At 37.2% G+C, this 23,327-nt stretch overlaps 1 protein-coding gene across 1 annotated transcript in view; it reads left to right on the forward strand.

Moving 5' to 3' along the window:
• The first annotated feature begins 13,441 nt into the window (after positions 1 to 13,441).
• Positions 13,442 to 23,327, forward strand: part of LOC111142412 (additional sex combs like 3, transcriptional regulator) — a 150,275-nt gene continuing 140,389 nt past the window's right edge. Inside the window, exons 1-2 of the mRNA XM_022495480.1 lie at positions 13,442 to 13,477; positions 14,718 to 14,800. Of these exons, the coding sequence (XP_022351188.1) occupies positions 13,442 to 13,477; positions 14,718 to 14,800 (119 nt within the window). The remainder of the gene's footprint in view (positions 13,478 to 14,717; positions 14,801 to 23,327) is intronic.

A 23,327-nucleotide genomic window follows, 5' to 3' on the forward strand; every position in this document is an offset into this window, starting at 1 on the left:
AATATGGAGATAATGTGTTTCATGTTTATTTCCCCTTTGCACCAGGATACCTATGGAGTATCCCAGTGTTTGTTCTCCTATATGTTCTTTATACCTGATGGCAGACATAGTTACCTTTTAAAAGCTGAACATCAGAAGAGTTAACAGAACTCTCAAAGCTTTTCCTAGAGATAGCTTCTGCAGAGAGGATCTGATTCCTGTGGGCCTACTGCCTGCATTTGAGTGAATCTAAGAGAAAAACATCTGGCCTAATTTATCTTCAGGCATAATTTAATAATGCTGAATGGCAACCTCTGGGAAAAATCTAAGTAAGACTTTATGTAACCACTAATTTAGAGTTGGTTAATAGATAATTCTTATTTGTATTTCTTTTGAAGGAATAGATATTTTGATCACATCAGAGCTAATCATTTTTCTTCATCCTGACATCTAAATGTGGTATTATAGTATAATGAGCTCCCAGCCTGGTTGTAGGCAGAACTCAACTGGTAGAATCGGGACTGAAGAAGGCTGGAAAGCAATAGGGACTATCTGATTTCATAAAGAGTCTTTTGTTGGCAAAGGTAAGTTTTAATGCTCCATTGCCTCCTTAAAGAGACTCAGCCCATATTTCATATCAACAAATATCGGCTGATTGAAACCAGTTCTGTTTGCTTTGTGCCCTTGATAAATATGGCCTTTATTCCTCCACATAGTCTAAGAAACAGGATAGAAAGGGGGATAGACTGGGGAGGGTTGGAAAACTTGGCTAATATTAAGGTGGGTAGTACATCAAGCAGAAAAAAGTATTTGCCCCAAGAATGTATTTAGCATAAATCTATATGCCAATACTTAAATTATATCTTAATTCCTTGAGTATAATAAATTTGGTGGGAGATCTTTGACTTGGTATTTAGTATAAACACTTATGCTAGATTCTTACCTTATGACTCCAATTAGAAACAAGGTTGACATATCACATAAGCCTTTTGGCTTTCAGAAGGCCTCTAGGACATATTATGAAAATATTGAGGTACCTGCTTCATATTTTTAAAATGTTGGCCTTCTTTCTGAAGCCTGGGATTCAGAAATTCTTTTAGCTGGTGCTCATCAAAGTTGTGTTCTAGGTAAAGACCGCTTACTGCTAGAATTATTTATAGCTTTGCCTGGTGAGTTCCCAATTTTATACAGTTTTTTAAATTTTTTAATTATCTGTCTGGATGGATCAAAGTGTATATTTGACAAAGGGCTAACACTCTGAATTCCCAAGTTTTATCTCATTAAGAATTTGAGTTGCCAGTGATGAAGTAAGTGTTAGCAATTGCTACTCTTTATCTTCTAAAGGAATAAAACATTAACATAAGGCTTAGAAACATGTCTTTTGTATTTTTTAAAAATAGCCTGTGAAAAGAACCAACTAAGGGCTTAGTAATTAGTCTAATGCACACATTGGTCATGAACAGTTGGTCATGGACAGTGACTAAAATCGAACTCTAACCAATTAAGTGAGAAGTTGAATTTACTGGACGACTTGTATAAGCCTAAAGCAGCATAGGAGAATACAGGTCCTTAGCAACACCTGGAAAGAAGGAGTGAATGTGTCCAGGCCTCCTTCATCTCTGCTTCTGTCCATGTAGAAGATTTATTTTCTGGACCGGGCTACTTCCACATGGCTAAAGACTTGGCTTTTAGTTAATTTCAGGCTCTCACTTCATGTGCTCTCGTCATGTGGGATTATTTTCAGAAAGCAACTGAGATTTATTTTCTCGAGATTTAGGCCAATGTGTCCTGGGGAAGATCGATGTTTGGCCCTCCTGTGTACCCAACAGGGACCATCCCACCACCCGTCATTCGTAGAGAACTCTTAAGTATCTACAGGAGTATGATAGCTCCCATTCAAATCAAAGCAGGAAGGGATTTTTCAGAAGAGAATAAGGTGTTGTGTACATAAGACAATAAATTCAGCACATCAGTTCTTCCTTGTCATTGTTCCTCTTGTTTTCATTCATTAGCCAAGTTTCTATTCAGTGCCTACCTTGTGCCAGGTACTAGCAATAAAGGAATGGCCAAATAAAATAACATAAAATAATACCACAATGATTATCACTACTTGCATAGAATCTGAATTATAATAAAACTGTCAGAAATGGGGTAGGCAAAGGTTATTTCTATGTGGACTAAATTAGCATTTTGAATGAGTATGAACAAGGCATATGGCTTGGTCTCCTTTCTTTCATTTTAAATCCATTTCTAAGTAAATTAGCTGTTTGCCACCTTCCCCTCCCTGACTATAGTAAACCAGGGGATAAGTGTCTCTAGAGATGGTGATGACATGTTTTATTGTATTTCATTTTGGTATATGTGTGTGCTTGGTAAATATTTGTTAAATCAATGAATTATTGAGGAGGTGATGTTGTTGTCTAACTATAGTCCAGAGAAAAGGGTGACTATTAACTGTGACAAAGCAAGCATCATTGTCTTTGTCATTCTTCAACATTTAAGTGGTTAGGATCAAATAATTCCATATAACAAAGTCATTTTCTACAATTATCTCAAGATATATTTTGCAACTAATTCCTTCTGGCAGCTACAGCTGGATGCTGTGTCATTTCAGACGAGTCTGGGAGAATAACACTGAAGAATTTTCTTGACTCATTGAATGATGAGTAATCCTTGCTTTGGAAAAAGTTCAATATATCTCTATTTTATTTTCTCCACTGTGCTTTACAGTATGAGGTATATAACTGCTTCTGTTGCTGCTTGAGTATTCATTTTTATTTTGTTTGAAACAGATTTTTAAATTATTTATTAAATACTATGTAATTTAGGGGCACCTGGGTGGCTCAGTGGGTTGAAGCCTCTGCCTTCAGCTCAGGTCATGATCCCAGGGTCCTGGGATCGAGCCCCACGTCGGGCTCTCTGCTCAGCAGGGAGCCTGCTTCCTTCTCTCTCTGACTGCCTCTCTGCCTACTTGTAATCTCTGTCTGTAAAATAAATAAATAAAATCTTAAAAAAAAAAATACTATGTAATTTAAATAATGCAGGCATAAATTATATAAATGGCATAATGTAGAGATTAATATACAATTTAAAGAGGATGAAAGTAATTTGTGCTTCTAAATATGCAAATATTTAAAAAGTATGACATTTCCTCCTTGAACTTTTGCTTTTCTATCCTTCTCCAGGGTAACAATTGGTAATTGCTGGAATATTTTTATATGGTGTGAATGTAAGTTGGGGGCATGTAAGTGTATGGACAACAAATACATTTGAATACTTGCTTTCTCTATACATACTGTTCTTCAGCCTGCTTGTTTTTACTCGTCACTTTATGGACATCTTCCTCTGTCAGTGCATATTTTCTTTGAAATGGTGGTGTATTTTATGATATGTATGTGTCTTCATTTATTTAACTATCCCCCCCTCTTAGATTAGCTTTAAAAAAAAAAAATTCTAATAATACTTCATTGAACCTGTGGGATAGGCTGTAGATTTCTGTAAGAAAAATTCCTAAAGGTGAACAAATGGGACTTCCTACTTTTTACATTTTAATAGTACTGCCAAATTACCTTCCTAGTAAGTTGGCACCATTTACTACAAGATGGTATATTGGGACAATGAAGCACTTGGAGACTGAAGGCGTGGGTTTGGTTGGCTTCTTACTTAGGGATCGTGTAGTAGAGGGGAAGTAATGTGTCTGTGTCTCAGTCCTCTCTATAACATTAATATCTACCTTGACAGGTGGTTGTAAGAATTAAATATGTCAGCATAATTCAAGTTCTTGCGAAATGACCTAGCATGTTTCTATTACAGAATGCTTTCTAGCGTTATGCACATACTACCTTCTATTATTAACACAAGCACCTTGTAAAAATTCCCAAGATATAGAAATTTGGGGTCTCAACCGATTGCTGCTTCAGAATGTTATCTTGAGGAGAATGCTGGCTTTGTCCATAGGTCTCCATGTAGACAGGTTTTTAGTTTCCCATGTGTGGGCAAAAATACACATTAAGATCCTTAGTTTTCATAATATTGTATTTTGCCATCTACAAGCCTGGTTTTTAGAGTTACTATATCCATAATAATATAATATAAATAAACTTTTAGTTGTTGGAGTATATAATCCTAATATAATTATATTGGACCCTGGGAAGACTATCTACTTGGATTATTTTACATAATTATTCTCAATTTTTATGTTTATATTTTTATGAGAGGTTCCATGACAAAATTTATAACTGTCCTTTGGTTGTTTTTGTGACACTGTTATTGAAGATCTTGTTCATAACCACCCAATGCCACTATATGAATTTCCATAGGAGATAATTCTCTTACTTAAGAAATAGGAAAATCTTTATCAGCTCTGATAAGCTGATATTTCCTTCATTCAGTCCAAAGGAGTTTGCCCCTGCATTTTAGCTGCCATGAAATTAGTATGATATAACAGATCAGCGTGGTAGCATCTTTTACTGGGCATGATTTTTCAGTTTTCTCAGTTTTGAAATATTTCATTACATTTTTCTCCTTTAAAATAGTACAGAAAGGGACACCTGGGTGGCTCAGTGGGTTAAAGCCTCTGCCTTTGGCTCAGGTCATGATCTCAGGGTCCTGGGATCGAGTCCCACATTGGGCTCTCCGCTCAGCAGGGAGCCTGCTTCCTCCTCTCTCTCTCTGCCTCTCTGCCTACTTGTGATCTCTGTCTGACAAGTAAATAAATAACATCTTTTAAAAAAATAGTACAGAAAAAAATAGTGCAGATTTTCTTAAGAAGGTGTGATAAAATAACACAGAAGTTATCTCCACTGTATTTTAAATGGAACATGAAATGATGAGATGTGGTTTTGATGACAAGACACTGAAAGAACCTGCAGATACGAGGAGAAGGGCTGTTGATAATCGCGGGGAAAATCACGGGGACAGGGGAATAATTGTCTAAGGATCGAACTACCGGGGTTCTAATCTTGGCTTTACTACTTTGTAGCTGTGTGACTTTGGGAGAATTAAATAAACCCCTCTGCACCTTAGTTACCTCATCCTGTCATAAAATGAGGGTGATAATAGTCCCTAAATGATGAGGAGGTTGCTATGAGGATTGAGTTTGTATACATGTTAGAATAATGCCTGATGCAGAGTCACTGCTGTGTGTTGGCTATTGTTATTATTATAGAAAGAGATAGAAGTGTTTGAAATCACAGATTATTGAGCTTTATCTCCACTCTCAGGGAAATTCTAGAGTGTACTATTAAGCAGATGACTCTAAGCATTTAGAAATGGAAGTAGTGATCGCTGGAAGGCATTATGGTTTCTCTAAGTTAATTCCTGTCAAACTAAATTAATTTATTTTTGATAGGATTATTAGAGTTACATATCAGGAAGATGCTCCTGTTGGAACTAAATTTCAGCCAGTCATTTGAAGTATAATTAAATGAATTTTTAGAAGATTGAAGATCTATAGCTGAGCGCATTGATTGGCTAATCAGGATGCGTCTGAAGGAAGACTCTAGCAGCAGCCACACTATTGAGGCTTTGTTTTCCATGGCTTTGTTCAGCTCTGTCCTGAGTAACTTGAAGGAAACATCAAAGTCATACTGTCAAATGTGCAGATATCACAAAGTACAAAGGGAAACTGGACAGTCGAACAAGAGAATGATGATTCCAAAAGAACTTTATAAAGTAGGACAAACAACCTTCATCTAAAAAGGTGAAAGTTGACTGAAATAAGTATTTTTCACATTTGTGGATACCACAAAGTTTACCTGGTACCTGGAATAAAAAGATATTTGGGAATGATAAGATTTCAGAGCCCATAAAAATGGATTGAAACAAACCCTAGTGCATTGAACAAACATCCATTTACATCCAGTAAGTTTGGAAATCTATACCACAGAACTATGCATGTGATTTCAGAAATAAATGTTGAAAGTTCTGGAAGTTTTAGTTGGTTGACGGCCTGAGGACTGCTAAGAAAGAGCGAGTGTCATACTAGTTTGTATTAACAAATTATATGAGTTAGAAAAGGGAGATAATAGTTTTACTATATTATGTTTCACTCAAATTACGTTTAGAGTAATTATTAATGGTATTTAGCTAAATTCATTCAATTAGCATAATCCTTAAAGCATGTATTTTACAAGTGATGTTGGCAAACTCAAGACTGTTCAAGGGGTATTTTGTGAGACAGTGTCTGCAAACCATTTTATGTGAGGATTGATGGAAGCAACTGAGGATCCGTTAGCCTAGAGATGAAAGAAGACTGGGCCCTTAATGGTGTATTCAAACAAATGGCAGCATATCATATGAATAAATGATTGGACCCCATTTTGTAAATTCGTATAACACAATCACTTTACCTTAAGCTTTCATGTTAGGAAAGTGCTTGTAATTTAATATTAAATAATTGTCACATTCAAAGGCAAAAACTAGGACTACATAGTAGAAGTCATAGGAAAGCAGAATTTTTACTTGATGCACAGAGAAAGCTTTTTAATAATTAGTGGGTTTTAAAATATAGTACACTGCCTGCACATTTCTGTGGGAGAAGTATTTCTTTCATTAAAGATATGTTTTACTTTCTAAAACAGTTTCATCTATATCATCATTTAAGTAGGTATTAATATTTTTCTTTTACCCTTTTTAGAATGTTGTAGAAATTCTGGATTTCTCTCACATTGTTTTTGCTTTCTGTATTATATGTAATGACAACTATTTCAAAAGATTAGAAACTTAATGAGGTAGGACAAAGTTGCCAAAATCCACAGGAAATTAGAAGTCATCTCTCAGTCCCATAGATCTTCATCTACAAATTCAGGTAATGATCACTCTGAACTGTTCTAGGCCTCACAAAGCCGTTTTTCTCCTCTCAGCTGTGCTCTGTTTTATGAGGCTGCGCAATTAAATTAATCTTATGGACAGATTTTTTTTTTGATGGGTATTCAATAATACTCTATTACTCTAATATTCTAATACTCTATTGCTTGAAAGTTTGTCTTGAAATGTATGTGGCTGGAAACAAGTTGTTACTGTTGATATTCTGTATTTTTACTTGAATTGTAACACAAGTATAGCAGGATAATTTGTCCCTGTACTGTGCTTTTCTTTCTGGGTAACACAGCAGTGTCTAGAATAGTGCCATATGGTCTAACCCTCCTTGTTAAACACAGATAAAAAGACTGTTGGATGCTGAAACTAGGCACAGTGTGTGCGGGTTTACCTGTGAACCCTGAGTAGAAGTCTGGCCATGCTCAGGCGATGAAGGGTAGCAGGAGGAGACTTGCCGTATTCGTAGAAGCTGGAGTGCAGTTTACACAGGAAATCTCAAAGAGAGACTACATCTAATGCCCATCTTTTTTTTCTTTTCTTTTTCTTTTTTTTTAATAGCTCTCCTCATTTTCTAGGATGTGCTCAGAGGGGTCCCCGCCCCCAAGCCAACAGTGTTAACTAATGTTTATTAGCACATACTGCTCCAGGCAGTCATTTGGCGAATTGGAATAATAAGCACTTCACATTCATTATCTCATTTTGTCCTCACAGCATTTTTATAAACGAGGAAATGAGGAAACTGAGATCCAGGGAGGTTAAATATCTGAGCTCAGACAGCTAGTGAGTAGGGGCTCTTGGTTCATCTGATTGCAGCTCCCATAACCTCAGAAAGTGACTGGACACATCTCTCCAAATTAACTTGGCCTCTGTATTAGCCTGCTTGGTCATGCTGCAGTCTGGGGATGTGGACATGAGTGAGGACCAAAGCCTTCAGTGTAGCAAGAATAGCATTAAGCAGATACTGCTAATTATCTATTTGACAGGTGCTACCAAGGGAAGGTACAGTTTAAACCATTATCTGAGAGTTCAAAGAAATATTTGATTGTTCTTAAGTGATAGATTGCTGAAGTGGGGATTATGAGGTAGATACTGTGTATAATATGTTGATTATAGACCTTCCATTTCTGCACAACCCCTGTGCTCAGGAGGAGAAGCAATTTAACGCTAAGTAGAAGAAGCAGAGTTCAGTGTCAGAAGGGCCAGACCCCCTCACTTATTGGCTGCTGGACCTCAGGGGCACTTGATCTTCCTGGAGGCTGCTGTTTTGGGGTGAAGTAGTTTGATACCCTGATTCTCAAGGGTATCAAAACAAAATCCACATCTTTTAAGTCACACATTCATAAATACTGTGGCAACATATAATTTCCCCCATAAAATGCGTGCAGGTAGAATAGAAAAATTTATCATGTTTAGACCCTTAACTAGCAGCCACATATGTTAGGAGCAGAGAACAGCTTAACTGAGCTGTAGATACCGGGCAGTCAGCAAAGTGCTGTCACTTTCTATGTGGTTGATTTCCTCGTCTGAATCCTGCCAGTGATCCCAATTCATGTTCCATCAGAATGACATGGACATTTGAGGTTTCTCAAGAATAGTGGAAGTGGGGAATGTTTAATATATGAATCCCAGAGTCTACTGTAATATGTGGAAAGCTCCTACAGACTTAGCACAGAATTGCCTAGCAAGTAGGAACTATTCTTATTACATTTAAATATTATCATCATCTGTATTATCATGTATACAAGTCCTGTCCTTCCACGTACTAGCTTTTGATCTTGAAACAATTACTTCAACTTTGTGCATCGCTGAGAAAGTTAATCCTGCCTCCTCAGTGCATCTCACCACGTTGTTGTAAGGGTCAAATAAAATAATACATGTTGTATGAGAGCAAATAAACTGTGTTATGTGAAAGCACCTTTTAACCATACAGAGCTATGTGATGGTTTATTGTTATAACCCTTAAACCATTTACCTAAGGCCTGAGACCTTAAAGAGGTAAGCATTTCGATGAACTGCCAGCCAGGACTAAGGGAAGACAAGCTGGTGTTAGAAAAAGGGAGGGAGCTAGGTGCTCACATAGGATTCCACAAATCTAATCATATACCATGGACGCGTTTTCGAATTATGGAAATCTCTTCCTTTTGCATTCTAAGAAGTAAGCTTAGAAAATTTTGTTTAGGACCTGAAGGACCAAGATTTTACCCATTACGTGAACATTGGTCCAGTATATTTATCTTAGGGATACTGGAGATGACTTTTGTGTTTGAGAGACACCAGGGAAATCTGGAATAAGCCTTAAGATGTTCGGAACCTTTTATTTATTAGATTAAAATGCTTGAACCTAAAACATAGAAGAATACATTCTTAGCTTGGCCGGTGCCCTAAATGATATGGCAAACCATCTCTGTTCTTAACTACATTACCATCCTTTCTTTGAAAGTCTTTTTGTTTTGTTTTGTTTTGTTTTGTTATGTCCGCGCCCCCCCCCCCCAACCGCCTTCTACTGGGACTTGTAGAAGTCTGGAGGAGGAGGTTTCTGGAATGAGTCTGTCTTGTCTCAAAGTAGCATGAGTCTAGATGTTTTTGAGATTGGTTCTGCAATAGTCTTATAAGTAGAGAAGGTGAAATCCAGTGGTGTATTTGGCAATTCTATACACGTGTTGAGGTCTTGTGAAAAATACAGGGGGCTCCATTGCTAGGAAGGTGGCTGATTGTACACAAACGTTGTATCCCTTGCAATGGACATCCCCCTTTTTGGAGAGCCACGTTAAATCTGAAATTTCCCGGGGAGTAGCACTGCAGAAGAAAGGAGGGAAAGGAAGATTGAAGGGACTTTAGTGCATCAGGCGGAAGCATGAAAGGTGCAAAACAGAGCTCTTAGAGAATGAGAGTAAAGTGGACTCACAAATAGGGCTTGAACACAGGAGGGTGATTTGTTTTTACAAAGAAAGGAAGGGCATTTTATGTAAAGATTAAGCACTGTGACAGACTGATTTGTGTAGAAGAGACATTGATATCTGGCCAGTGGTTCTAATTACAGTCTTCCCTTGGCAAGGCAGCGCTGATCCTTGTAGCTGTGGATACTCTTTGCGAAACTCAGCAGTTTTGGGGACCTGTTTTTGAGGAAATAAATGACAAAGCAGCTTAATTTTCGGCAAAAAATTTTTTTGAAAGGGACTAGGTCAGTTTTTATCCAAAGTAAATAATACAGGAATGAGAAAACACAGAAGTGTGGGAAAGGAGACCCAATTCACATTATTTGTAGAAAATATGATTCTGCATTTCTATACTGTTAGAACTATTAAGAATTCAATTAGCTGTTCATATAGAGAGTAATTATCACAATTCAATGCCTGTGTATGTCTTAGCAATAAAACGTGAAAATATTATATGAAAAAATGTATTCATAGTTGCAACTGAAAATATAAACAACAAAATGCTTATTACTGTTTATGAAACAAAACTTAAACACATGGAACACTGTGTAAATTGCTTAAAAATTTAATTAGATGTCTCATTTAACTCCAATCTAAATTTCATCTGGAAATATAAAGAAGTGAACAATTAAAAATTTAAGAAGGAATAATGAGAGCAGTGGTCGATCCAGATAGTGAAGTGTTATTATAATATTAGAGCGATTTAAAACAGTGTGGTGCCATTTCAGCAGTTGAATGAAAGATCAGGGGATCTTTCAGGACCCTGGATGAGCCCCAGGGACAGTGGTTACAGTTCAATTTTTAGACACCCTGAAAATTCCCAGAAGTGCCTTTGGCGATTAGAGGGAATAAGTACGGGGGCTCTGCGCACTCTCCTCTCCATCTTAACAAGGATAGCTCTGCTTTTGTGCATTTTATATACTGGGTTCCCACATTTATTTGGTTTCACATCCCAAAGAGTTTTCATTGCCCTAATATTAATATAGGGTAGAGAATGGCTCACTAACCATGACTGGCTTGTGAAACGAATTATAGTAGGGAATCTTGACTTATTTATAGGTGGTGGGGCTTAAGTCAGTGTTTCACCTTGCTACAGAATGATGAATTATAGATGAATTAAAAAGTAAAACCATAAAAAATACTTGAAAAATATTTCTACAAATATTTTATTTTTATTATGTTTTATTTTATTTTATTATTAATTTTATTATAATCAAATAATTATTTGCCTGATCTCTGGATAAAAGGAATCTCTAAACCTAGGACAGAATTCAGAATGGAAAAAACTGATGGAGTTGTTCATGTGAAAATAGAAAACTTTACCTAAAATACCACCAAAAGAGCAACAAAAAGGATAGATATCTACTGTTTATTTACAAAATAATAAATATTATTTTACTATATGAAGAGCTTTTTATACATTAATAAGGAAAACAGAAATATCCTGTGATAGCCCATATGATATTCATTTGGAAAAAAAAAAAAACAAAGTTTGTCCTCATTAGTATTTACAGAAGTATGATTAGAATAACAAGTGAGCCATTACTTTCTGACCTAATAAGGTGGCAAATACTACTAAAAGATAAGCTGAATCTTGACAAAATTGTGGTAAGAGCGGCAGATTTAGTTCTGCTTGGTGGATATAAATTGTTAAAATGGTTTTGGAAGCAGTTGGCAAGAGACGTGTCAGAGTTCATATCCTTTGAAACACTCTAAGAAAGTTATATTCAATATATTCTTTGTTGAATTTTAAAAACAGTATAATGTCTATCTTCAGTGAAGTGTTAATTATGATGCCCATTTTGAAGAATTCATATCGCATAGAGAAAATTAAGATAGCTAACAATATATACATATACTTTATATAATTATATTACACTGATATGTATGGATAGGAAAAACTAGAGGGAAAACACAAACATTAGCAGTGATTAATATTCTTGTTTTTAGGTTTATGGGTACATTTTGTTTTCTATGACATAGATATGAGTTTGTGTTTTTCCAAATTTTACTCTCCAAAAATAAAGTCATTTTAAATGGTTATTATCCATGGAAAACTTTAGAATTTCATTTTCCATTTTGTCGCAATTAACATCATAATTGCCCAAGCCTGTTTCAACGTGTTTTGATTTTCTGAAATATTTATTGGCCCTATAAAATCTTACTGTGATAAAGAGTCTTAAAAATTGTGAGTTATCTTACTCTCTTCCGTGCTCTAATGCATCCTTGACCCCAGTTTCTAAAGAGGTAGGTACAAGATGGGAAACAAATCAGAGGAACGTGTTAAAATCAAAACAGGTATTATGTAACCATGAAAACATATCCGAATATTATTTGTATTTGAAAACGTCAAGAAAGACCATTCGGAAAGTTTAATTTTGCGGGGCGTGTGGAACCGTAACACCTCCTAGCCAAGAGAGTGTTGGGGCAAAGGGCAGTTCCTCAGTCCGGGGTTTGGGCCTGGTAGCATAGTGTGCTGTCTCACTCTGACTGTGGTTCGTGCCCGCTGTGGTGCTTGAGTATGGCTGCCCATGTGTCTGATTCATGTCTATGCCATGTGTCGCATTATTTTGATGGTAATCAATGTTTTGTTCTGTGAAGGTAATCTCTCTCTCTTTTGTTCTGTTCATGTTCACACAGCTAGTTCAGTGAAGCTTGTTCACAACCAGGAACCTCTCCTTCTCTGTCTCCTTTCTCTGTCTTGCAGGAACTGAGGGTGGCTTCTGGTGTTTTGTATGGCTTCATTTCCTTCCTGCCTCTCATCCACTTCATGATGTAATTCTTGGCACTTTTACTTCCTTTGTAGAGTAGGATGTGATGTCATAGAGAAGGGGACAGGGCTATCCAAATTCTCTCAATTGCTGGGAGGAGCTGCCCAGGTGTGCTGAGGGGCCTGTACTCAGGAAGAGAAACAGGGAATCCTCCACAGTGAGTAACCCCACTTTTGAGTGCACCCAAATTTCCGTTAAAACGTTGCCCAGTACGCTGGAGTTTCCTCTTTGGCCCTTTCTAGATTTAATCAGTTTGCCTTTTGGACATTCCCAGTTCAGCTCAATTTTCCTCCTTTCTCTCCCTTGTCCCCTCTCCCCCTCATTCTGCCATCCTGTGCCTCTCCCTGCCAGATTCCCTCTTCCTTGCTTGCTTACTTGTGTCTGTCTGTGTCTTTTGACTTTCTGCCCATATCTCTTATGAGAGACCATGAGTGTCCCCAGCATTGCCTGTCATTTGGGGTGATGCCCACCCTTTATATGGTCCATGCGCCCACAGCATCTCCTTTCAGTAATTCATAAGTACGCACCGTTCTACTTACAGTTCTTGCCTTTTTGTTTTCATGTCTATATCTTTCCCGCCTTTCTCTGTGATCTAATCTTCCCCCTTTTCAGCTCTAAGATGCAGTTTCCTTCTTGCCTTTTTTTTTTTTAAACCAATATTTTTACACATTAGTCCTCTTCCCTATACAGCTATGCCTATGTTTCTTTTTCCCCCTTCCCGGTTTTCAGGTGAGCTCTCCAGTGGCCTCCTCTGTGAGGACCGTTTTCCTTCTTTCCTGTGGGCATACTTGTTGCCATACCCTCTTTCTAGCGTAGCTCATATTGCTGGATTCTTAAAAGGACTTACCAACTATGGCTAAGGGACTGATCTGGACTTGGAAGAATGGGAACATTTCCTGGGAACTCGAGAGAGGGGAGAACAGGAAATGGGCCCCGATGGTGAAGGCTGGAATGGGGCAGGCTGTCTGTAAGGTACTGGAGAACCTTGACAAATAGAACCTTTGCCAGCACTGGCTGCGATTTGGCCATGAGCGTTAGGTGAGATCGCAGAGCTATTTTGAACAGATTCAGAAGCCTTTTCAATTTCTGGTTTTTTAAAGAGACCCTGTTAATAATTATGATTGTTCTAGTAAATAATCATAAGTTAGAACTCTAGAATGTGCAGAAGCTCTGTACAGCATCTTCAAGTAGGTGTTGTCTACACTTGGAGGAAGTCATTGTAAGGATGCATGTAGACTTGGTTCTCATACCTGGAGGTGGCCCCAGTCTATAGTCTGTGATGGTGAGCAGAGTGGACACTGTTGTTGATTACCTTCCCTATATCCAGTGATATTCCTGGATAAATAAAGGAACTTGATTTCCAGGTCTGATGGTCTCATGCCTGTGGAAATAATGAGCCATGTCCCATGCATTCCCCACGCTTTGTTTAAAACAACTCCCTTGCACTCAAAAATAAGCAGGCCAGAAGGGGAGAGAAAGAAAAATGGGACTCAGTTCATAAAACTGAGATGGGCTGAATGGGAAGAGGAAGGGGTTTACTTGAAATTAATTGAAAAAGGCAGAAGAAAGGAAACTGAGCTGAACTGGAACACACACTGTAATAACTTACTTGGGTTTTTGTATGCTTTTTCCCCATTTTTGCCATGAAGGATTTTTTTTCCCTCTCTCTCTCTTTTTTTTTTTTTTTTTTTAAATACAAAAGAGGTTGATCAAAATGTGAATCCATTGAGGGTATTTCTAACCAGCGCTTTGTTCCCTGCTGTTGGTAGTGTCCAGGCTCAATGTTTCCAAGGTCCTGGAGATTTAGGAAACATTTTAATAGCCTGAAAATCTGTCTTTAACCATAAAATATTTGCAATTTTTAATAAAGGAAATTACAAAAACTTATTAACTTTGTTTTCAGGTTTCACATTTTTTCTTTTCTTTTTTCTTTTGTTTTTGTTTTTGTTTTTGTTTTGTTTTGTTTTGGTGTGTATGCCTTTGTGACCTTTTTTTGAAAAATGACCCCATGTTGCAGAAATTGCCATAAATGTCCAGAAAAGAATTGCATTCTCACTTTGGACACCCAAACTGTGTGATGAGACCTTGTTTTGACATAACAGCCCCTTCCCCTTAAAAATTTTAAGGAAGCCTTGCATGATTCACACACATTTTTATTTTGTATGCTTCCATACAATAATCTAGGAATTTTATGTTTATTTTTATTTTTTAGGCACTAGAAAAACACCCCAATTCACCAATGACAGCGAAGCAGATATTGGAAGTCATTCAGAAAGAAGGGTTAAAAGAAACAAGGTCAGTATTCATATTTACATTTTCTGTTTTCATTGCCACTAATTGCAAAGCAGTAGATGTATCTAGATTTTGATATTGTAGTTGATTGTGGCATCAGTAATTACCTACAGATTCTTTTGTGATTGCCAAATATTTGGGTGACCCAAGATTTCCTTGTAACTGCCTGTTGGCTTAATAAAATACATTAGACAGGTTAATATAGAATGTACTTTGTTAACAAAGAGCCTTGCTGCATGAATTAGCCCTTCATTGGAGTTACTCCTCTTTCTCTGTGTCTTGTAAGAGGAGCTTTTGTTTCTGAAAGTAAAGAGGAACACTTTTACAGGCTTAATAGATAGATCCCCAGTTATAAAGGTTACGTCACTCTGATAAAACTCCAAGTGCTAATAAACGTGGTTGAAAATTTAGTCGTCTTATATTTAGAAATCCTCTGCTTGGAGTGTCATTACTCAGCTATTGAGCCTTTAAAAAATAACAATTTTATTGAGATATAATTCATATACCATAAAAGTCAAGCCTTTAAAAGGTATAATTCAGTGGTTTTTAGTATATTCACAGAGTTGTGCAATCAACACCACTATCTAATTTCAGAACATTTTCATCACCTTGAACGAAAGTCCATCCCCCTTAAGCAGTCATTCCCCTTTCCCTACTCCTTCTAGCCCCTGGTAACCATGATTCGACTTTTTGTGTCTGTGGATTTGACTGTTCTGGACATTTCATATAAGTGGAATTATATAATATGTAGCCTTTTGTGTCTAGCTTCTTTCACTTAGCAAAATGTTTTCAAGGTCTATCTGTGTTGTAGCATGAATCAGTATTTTATTCCTTTTTTGTCGCCAAATAATATTCCATAGTATGGAGATGTACTCCATTTTGTTTATCTATGATGAGCCTTTATTTAGTAATTAATGTTACAGTTTTGGCTTTAGCCACCAGTTGAGGGCCATATTGATATTATGCAAGGAGAAAAAAGAAGTTTGTTATGAAATAAAATACATAGAGCTGTCATATGAGTGTGTAATCGTCCATGTTACATAGAGCGAATTACTTTTGTATGAAATTATCTACCTATAAGCCATTGAGCGTACAGTAGTTGCAGCTTGGTGAAAATCAGAGCTGCAGAGCTATCTTTTGGGTGTTTTTACTGATACTGAGATAGAACTGCTGAGAGAAAGGAAAATCCTCCTGAGGCCAACTTGTCCTAAAAAAATCAGTATCATCTGTAACCCCTCTTACTGTAAAGGGTAGATAACATCAGCTTCTAGCTGTTTAAAATACATCCTTTGCAAGTCTCATCCACAAACATCACGATTTAGAGGGGTGTAAGACATCTGGCTCAAATTTTCATCTCTGTGTTGGAGGCTTTTTCTGCCTGTTCTGAAGACACAGCCTAAGATAATGTAGCTACACCGTTTGGAAGAGTCGTGTCCCCAGCAAACTGGAGGCCACAATGGGGAGAGAAGCCACTGACAGAGCCTAACAGCTCTGGTAAGGGTGATCATGTTCTCTGAAGCTAGATATCAGTGTGAAGAGTTAGAGAGCAAAATGGGGACCCCTGAAATTAATTTTCTCCTTGCTGCCTGTCGAAAACCCTGAAAATATTTATGCCATTTAGAAAGCACTGGAAATGTTTGTGCAGCAGCCAAAAGAAAAGAGGAGGTAAAAAAAAAAAATATCTAAGGATATCAACTCCTGTTGAATGTGGGCTCTGTGCCAGTGGAATCTGCCAACATAGACATAAAAAGCATCTCCTGGAAGCAGACATTTGAAATTTGTTCATTACGATATTCTTCTCAACAAGAGTGACTGTGCTGCCATCACTTATGTACCCTGAGATATAAAATTCCTGTACCATGCCTCTGAACAGCATTTTAATTACACTTATTATTATAACAACATTATTTCCTATTTTTCAAAATGCTGGTCTTCCCAGAACGGTATATTAAAGGGCTTTACGCATATGTCGTTAACAAAACAAAACATGAAACAGCTTCTTTAAAGAATACTGAAGTGGAAAGACGTAACCTGCTATTTCTCTGAATATAACCCTCCCTCTCTACCCTCTCCACCCAATTTTTGTGTCCTTCCATAAGGAAAAAAACATGTTTGTTGTTACAAATACTGATGAACCAGTATGGTAATATTGGATGTACCTGTGAGGAATTCACAAGTGGGATAAGAAAGGGAGCAGGCAAAGAAAGAGACCCTGGTTCTCCCTAAGTTGTATTCAGTAAAATCAGCTCTGCATTGAAGGGCCTCAGACTACACATTTTCATTTGTATTTCTTTCTGCTTTCTTTGAGTCCTCTCTCTCTTGCCAGTTGTGATCTGTTCTTTATGGCCAGTGTGTCTGTGACCACTCTTCCCTTGCTTCCTGGTTTGCTTATGAGAATCATCTCTAAAACAGGAGTACGTGCTTTGAGTGAATTTTGGGCTTTGCTACCTGTCATGTATGTTGTTATATCTTGCCCACTTAATGTACTCTTTTGCTACCTTCCAAGTTCCTAAATGTTTTCCAAATATTTATGGTAGCAGAGTAAATGAAGTGTAACTGTATCTATTTTTCTTAAGTTACATTTAGAAATTCCACCATCATAAAGTCACACATGGCTGTTTAATTTCTAGGTATTTATTAATGATGTGTTTTCTAAGAAATTCGGGATTTATGATATGCCTGATTGAATGGAGGGAGAGGGGAGTGCTTGTGAAAGTTACTAAGGTGGCTGTCACCTGCTGGTGGTCTTGGTGGATGAGAGGTTATGGTAGTGGTCATCCCCCAAACAGTCCACCACTGTACCTAGCATTTCTAGGAAAGAGAAGATTGGGTCTTAATCCATCATCATTCTGAACCTGGATTTGAAGTTATACCATTTGTTTCAAGTTTCATTGGTGGGGGGGGGGTCCTTCATTCTGTGTGGTGCTGACCTCACTGTCCTGTAATTTTGTCCTTGTTTGTCTACCTGCACCTGCCTGTGGGCTCTTTAAGAGCAGGGTATCTGAGACTCCTGGCACTCAGCAGATAGTCAATCAATATTTGTTGAGTAAATAATCTTCTTTCTCAAGATGTTAATTTTCTGGTGCTTAGTATTGACTTCTATTTGGTGTTAGAATTTTCTTTTTAACATTATATGTTTTATTTTTCCATCCTATTTAATACTTTGTATGTTTTAAGCAAAAAGAACCTAACAGTTTTGTGGAATCCCATTAAATATATGCATGCTGATAATCTCTGGCAGATAACATGTGAGAAAGTGAGGCTATTGTGCTGTTGCCTGTTTTCAGACACTCTAAGTGCCTCTGGTTTAAACTTGTAATTTGTAATAGAAAACACACCAATAATTTTGGCAAAGCTGATACGAGTATTTGAAAGAGTTCAGTATATGTGATATTGTTAATTTATTTGACTGCGATGAAATTCTTGACATTTTATGCTTTTTCTCTTTTCAAGTGACACTTTAAATTGCATACTTTTTATGTAGACATGATAAAAAGAAGACAGCTTTTCTATATCATGTTCTTTGTATCTTTTTCATGTTATAGATGAAAATGTGTAGTGTGTGATTAATATCTATCTGGAAAAGATAGACTGAAAAAAGTACTTTCCATGTGGTTTTAAAAAAGGTCAGAAGGACATGTGATTTTTGTTGAAAAAATAGTATCATGGCATGATTTGCTAGAATTTTTAATGAAAACCTATTGGGTAGGTTTTTATTCCCTTCTGTATAATAACGTAGATTTTTATCAATATAATCTATGTATTTGCTTTACTGATTCTGAGTTTTCGCAGGATTCTGTTACTTAGCGTTGATGAGTTGTGAGCAGTCGATAAGACATAGCTGTTTGGGATGCTTTTCATATGATCAGAATCTTATCGTCCATCAAATAGCCATGCTGCTCGTACAGAGGGGATAAAAATATGTGTATTCCAGTCTGCTGCTTTTGTGGATGGATATTTGATATGCCTGTTTGGACTGCTTGACTAAACATTCCCCCTTCCTCAAGGAGTTAGGGTGCCACTGCAGAATATGGTCTTGTCCGCAGTAATTTCAGTACATGTACTACCAAAGTGAGCACTTGTCTCCAGTAATTAGAAAGATGTTCCTAGACAAAGAGAAGTAACTCCAGTTACCATGTTGGTTTGGATAACATTTGGGGTTGTCCTAATTCTGCTTTTCTGTTTTTGGTTTGCTTATTCAGAAGTTCTAATTCCTTTACAAAGGGGACTGAGGGATTTTTGATGCCTGAGGATACGTTTTTCTCTGCTCATGTAATTTTTAAAGAGATGCTTCCAAAGAAGTATGTGCTCTCACGTAGGGACACCTCCCTTGCAGCACTTCCCGAGTGAGAGCAGAACAGTCATTCCTCAGCGAGGGTAATGTCTTATGTGCTGGGCGTTATCATTACAAGATACCCGTCATTAAGGTAGCATGAACCTTGATTTAGTTTTCACATTATTTGCTAATAGGCAAATAGTTCTATAGTGGAAATAAGGCAGTGGCAAACACCCCCCCCCCCAAACACTCCACATACACAAAGCAATTAAAAAAACCTCCGTTGGCTTGGGGGCAGGGCAATATTTATGAGGTACATTTTTACAAGATTATAGATGTCTTACTTTACAAAAAATCTGTTAGATTTCATCAACTGTTTGCAGAGCAACAGCCTATAATTACATATCACAGTAGGGACATTTGAAAAGCTTTATAAACAGTCTCTGTCATGCTTAGTGTTACTCAGAATATGGATGTATTTTTGATTTTGCAATGTGGTACATGCAATTGACAGCCCAAGATTTTGTAATTATTCTGGTATCAATGAGAACTTTTTTTTTACCCCCACTGATAATTCTTAGAATAAATTTGTTTTTAGCTGCTTGCCTTAAGGTTCTGCATGTTTTCTGTTTTGCAGTCCATGTTATGATATGCTGAAATTAGGATCTCTGCTTCTTACTGTGGTTTATTAAAGATGTTGCATTTTTCTAGGGGGATAAATGTCAGAAAATTCTATTACCATGTATAGTGACAAACAATAAAATTTCTTGGCATTTCTCTTGGTGAGATTTACGTTTCTAATTAGTACTATAGTAGATGATTCTTTCTCGCTGCTGAAATGTTTTGTCTAGAGATAAGAAAGAAACACAAATAATTTCTACTGCAAAATCAATTCTTATCTCCAGACTCCATGTTGGCATCCTTCCTTTCACACTGAAATGGTGGTCTCGTTTGTGCTGAGGCATTTTAGAATTACAGTGTTAACTTGCAGTGTCACCCCTGCCATTTGCTAACATCTAATCCTCTCATTGTGTAAATGGTGGGGATGGTCAGCTACTTAGAGGGGGCAGTTGAGACAGTGGGGTTATTAAACAGAAACACAGGACAGTCTGCATTTATTTAGGCATGTGTGTAGCTGTGTGAATGTGATTGTGTAAGCGAGCCTTGAGAATAATTTACCTCTTTGCTGATATAAAATTTTACTTGTCATCATTACTCAGGTTAGAAGTCTCAGTCAGTCATTCCCAACTCCCCCCTCTGATGTCCTGTGGCCAGTTGGTTCTTGGGTCGTGTTAGTTCTACTTCTTAATTACATCTTTCTTTGTATTCCTACTTCTTGTCATTCAGTCTTTGCACTTAAAATTTTTTAACTAGATTACTGTAGTGTCTTCTTGTCTGGTCTCTTTAAACCCAGTCTTCCCCATTTTAAGTACACTTCTTTTCCCTCAAACACCAGTTATAGTAGGATTTCTTAACTGATAATCCACAATATTCCAGAGAATATATTGCACCTAGCAAACTATGAATCAATAGGTATCGTCCATTGTCTGTTTGGTGATAATTAGTTGAAACTGGGTGTGGTACTTTTTTCCTAGTCACACGATAACCTAAATGAATGCGTGCTATTCTGATGATGTAGGGTTTATGATGTAAATGATGAATACATACATTATATCTTAAAATTAGAAGGGATTTTGAATTTGCAGTCTGGTCATTTATGCATATATTTCGTTCTTCCCCCAAATCATCACTTAAAATGTCATTCATTGGCATTGTACATAATTAACTTGCTTTAAATTAAATGGTGTAAAACTGGTTAAATAAGAATTCAGAAGTTATACATGGATATCACTAATTTAAAAGTAACGTTGCAATCAGTCACAAATTAAACTGTTTAAGCTGTATTTATTTATTTATTTTAGTTTCAGGTATACAGCGTAGTGATTTGACAGTTCTGTACATTACTCATTGCTCACCATAAATGCAGTCACCATCTGTTACCATATGTTATTACAGTAATATTGACTGGATTCTCTATGCTGTACTTGTAATCTCCATGACTTATTTATTTTAAAATGGGAAGTTTGTACCTCTAAATCCCATTCTCCTATTTCATCTAAACTTTTATTTTCCTAATTATTGTTATTTTTCTTTTTGTGAAAAAGTAATTCAGGATAATAAGATTATATATTCCTTTGGAAGCATTTCCTGAGTTAAAAAGTAATCATGTGAAACATTGCCCTGTAAGGTAGGGTCCCAACTGCTAGCACCTCCTGATCGAACCGGATGTGGGCAGATTTAAAGCCTTAGTAGCCAAGCATCTGCTGTTGTAGCCACAGGTAGCTACGTGCCTTCTACTGTGACTTTTCCTGTGTTATCTTTTAGTGATTTGGGAAGGTAGAAGTAGAGCCCCATGAGGCATTCATGAACTGTGTCATGGGTGTGCACGCAAACTCACGCACACAGTGTATAATTACCACAGTGTTCCCTAAGAGGCTAGAAGATTGGGTTGCCAGAAGGAGAAGTAGCACTTGTCTGCTGGAATGCCTCATACCAATGTAATAATTTGGACCGGGACTCTTCCTAGTTCGCTGAGTGAACTCGTATTAATAGTGATTGGCTTAGTCTGCTTAGGCTGTCATAACCAACATAACCAAACACTGTAGACTGGGTGGCTTAGACAATAGAAATTTACTGTTGACCATTCTGTAGGCTAGTAGAAGTCCTAGGTCAAGGTCCATTACGGTAGGTTTCTGGTGACGGCTCTCTGACTGCTTTGCAGATGGTCCCCTTTGCATTGTCTTCACATGTCCTCTCCTGGGTGTGTGCGTGCAGAGAGAGAGAGGGTGAACTCTTTGCCGTTTCCTCTTATAAGGACACTGCTCCTATCGGATGGGGCCCCATCCTTATTAGACCTCATTCAACATTAATCACTTCCTTAGAGTCCCCATCTCCAAATACAGCCACACTGGGGCCTTTGCTTCATCATAGGAATTTGGGGGGCACAAAAATTCAGTTCATCATAGTGATTCAGAGTTTGGAACTTTAGATTGCCAGAGCTCATGGCATAACATTAGAATATTTCTAGGATTTGGGATATTTGATTAATCTTGGAGGGTATTCACACGACTACGCTTAACCTTGTACTGTGCTTCTGTTTTTACATACTCTTAATGTGTATTTTCATATGTTATTCTTAACACGTAAACCAGCAGAACACTCAGCTTAAGTTTTGTGTTCAAATACAGTGTGTATATTCATATAACATAAATTGATTTGGATTTTATTTGAAGCCTTTGGTAAAAGTAGCTGTGCTGACTGCGTGTAACCCTCAAGGCATCAATATTCACTAAAGAATGCAATTATAGCTAAGAAATGGCCATTTCTTAAAACATCTCTTTATTCTGTCAAGCTTTCTTTCTCCATTCTTCCAAATAATTGAACAGAAAAAGGTAATTTAGGTGATTTCAGCTTTATCAGGATCTAGGTATAATTTACTCCAGAAATACTGAGCACTCTATAAATATTTCAGTGCAGAAATAGAAGCAGAAATGGATATAAAATTACATTGTATGTGAGTCTAAGTATCCTATGCAGATGACAACCTTTGGGAAGGAATAGGCATTAAACTGGGGTAATTTTATTTAATCTTTTTCTAAGTAGTATTTTTCTCTTTATATCTTAATTTCATTGCTTGTGGTCTTAATTGCCACATGCCAGTGATTTTAGTTTTGCTCTGTTGTTTTGAACTTGACAACATAATTCAAATGCAAAACAGTTGATATGCTGACATGGGGACTTCTTTTTATAGTTGATTTGTTTTCAGAAGAATGAAAATTATGACGTTTTGTTAAGCCAGGTTTTCTAAAAGCTATGGCGTGTAATTCCTAAGAATAAGTCTTAGTTCCTTCAGGACAATTAAGGACTATTTATCCTGCAACTCCAGATATGCTTAGATGCAGAATCAAATTGATACTGTGGACTGGGATCCTGCCTGAAATTCGGGTGATTTCTATCAATATATTTTTTTTAAAAAACAGGTTAAGATCTGTTGTAGGTGCTGCACAAGGCTTGGGCTCAGGCTCAGCCCTGTCTTCAGTCTGACCAGGTCTGTAGGTGAAAGGCTTTGTCTGGTCCCTGCTGGTCAAGTTAGAGGACATCAGAGAAAAGACAAGAAAGTTGGGGAGATGTCAGTATCATAACATGATACTTACTAAGTGCACTCAGTGTGCTTACTGTGTTAGGTACTTACTA

This window comes from Enhydra lutris, unplaced genomic scaffold, assembly GCF_002288905.1.
Source record: "Enhydra lutris kenyoni isolate GAN:26980312 unplaced genomic scaffold, ASM228890v2 scaffoldscaffold8, whole genome shotgun sequence".
NCBI classification, from domain to species: domain Eukaryota; kingdom Metazoa; phylum Chordata; class Mammalia; order Carnivora; family Mustelidae; genus Enhydra; species Enhydra lutris.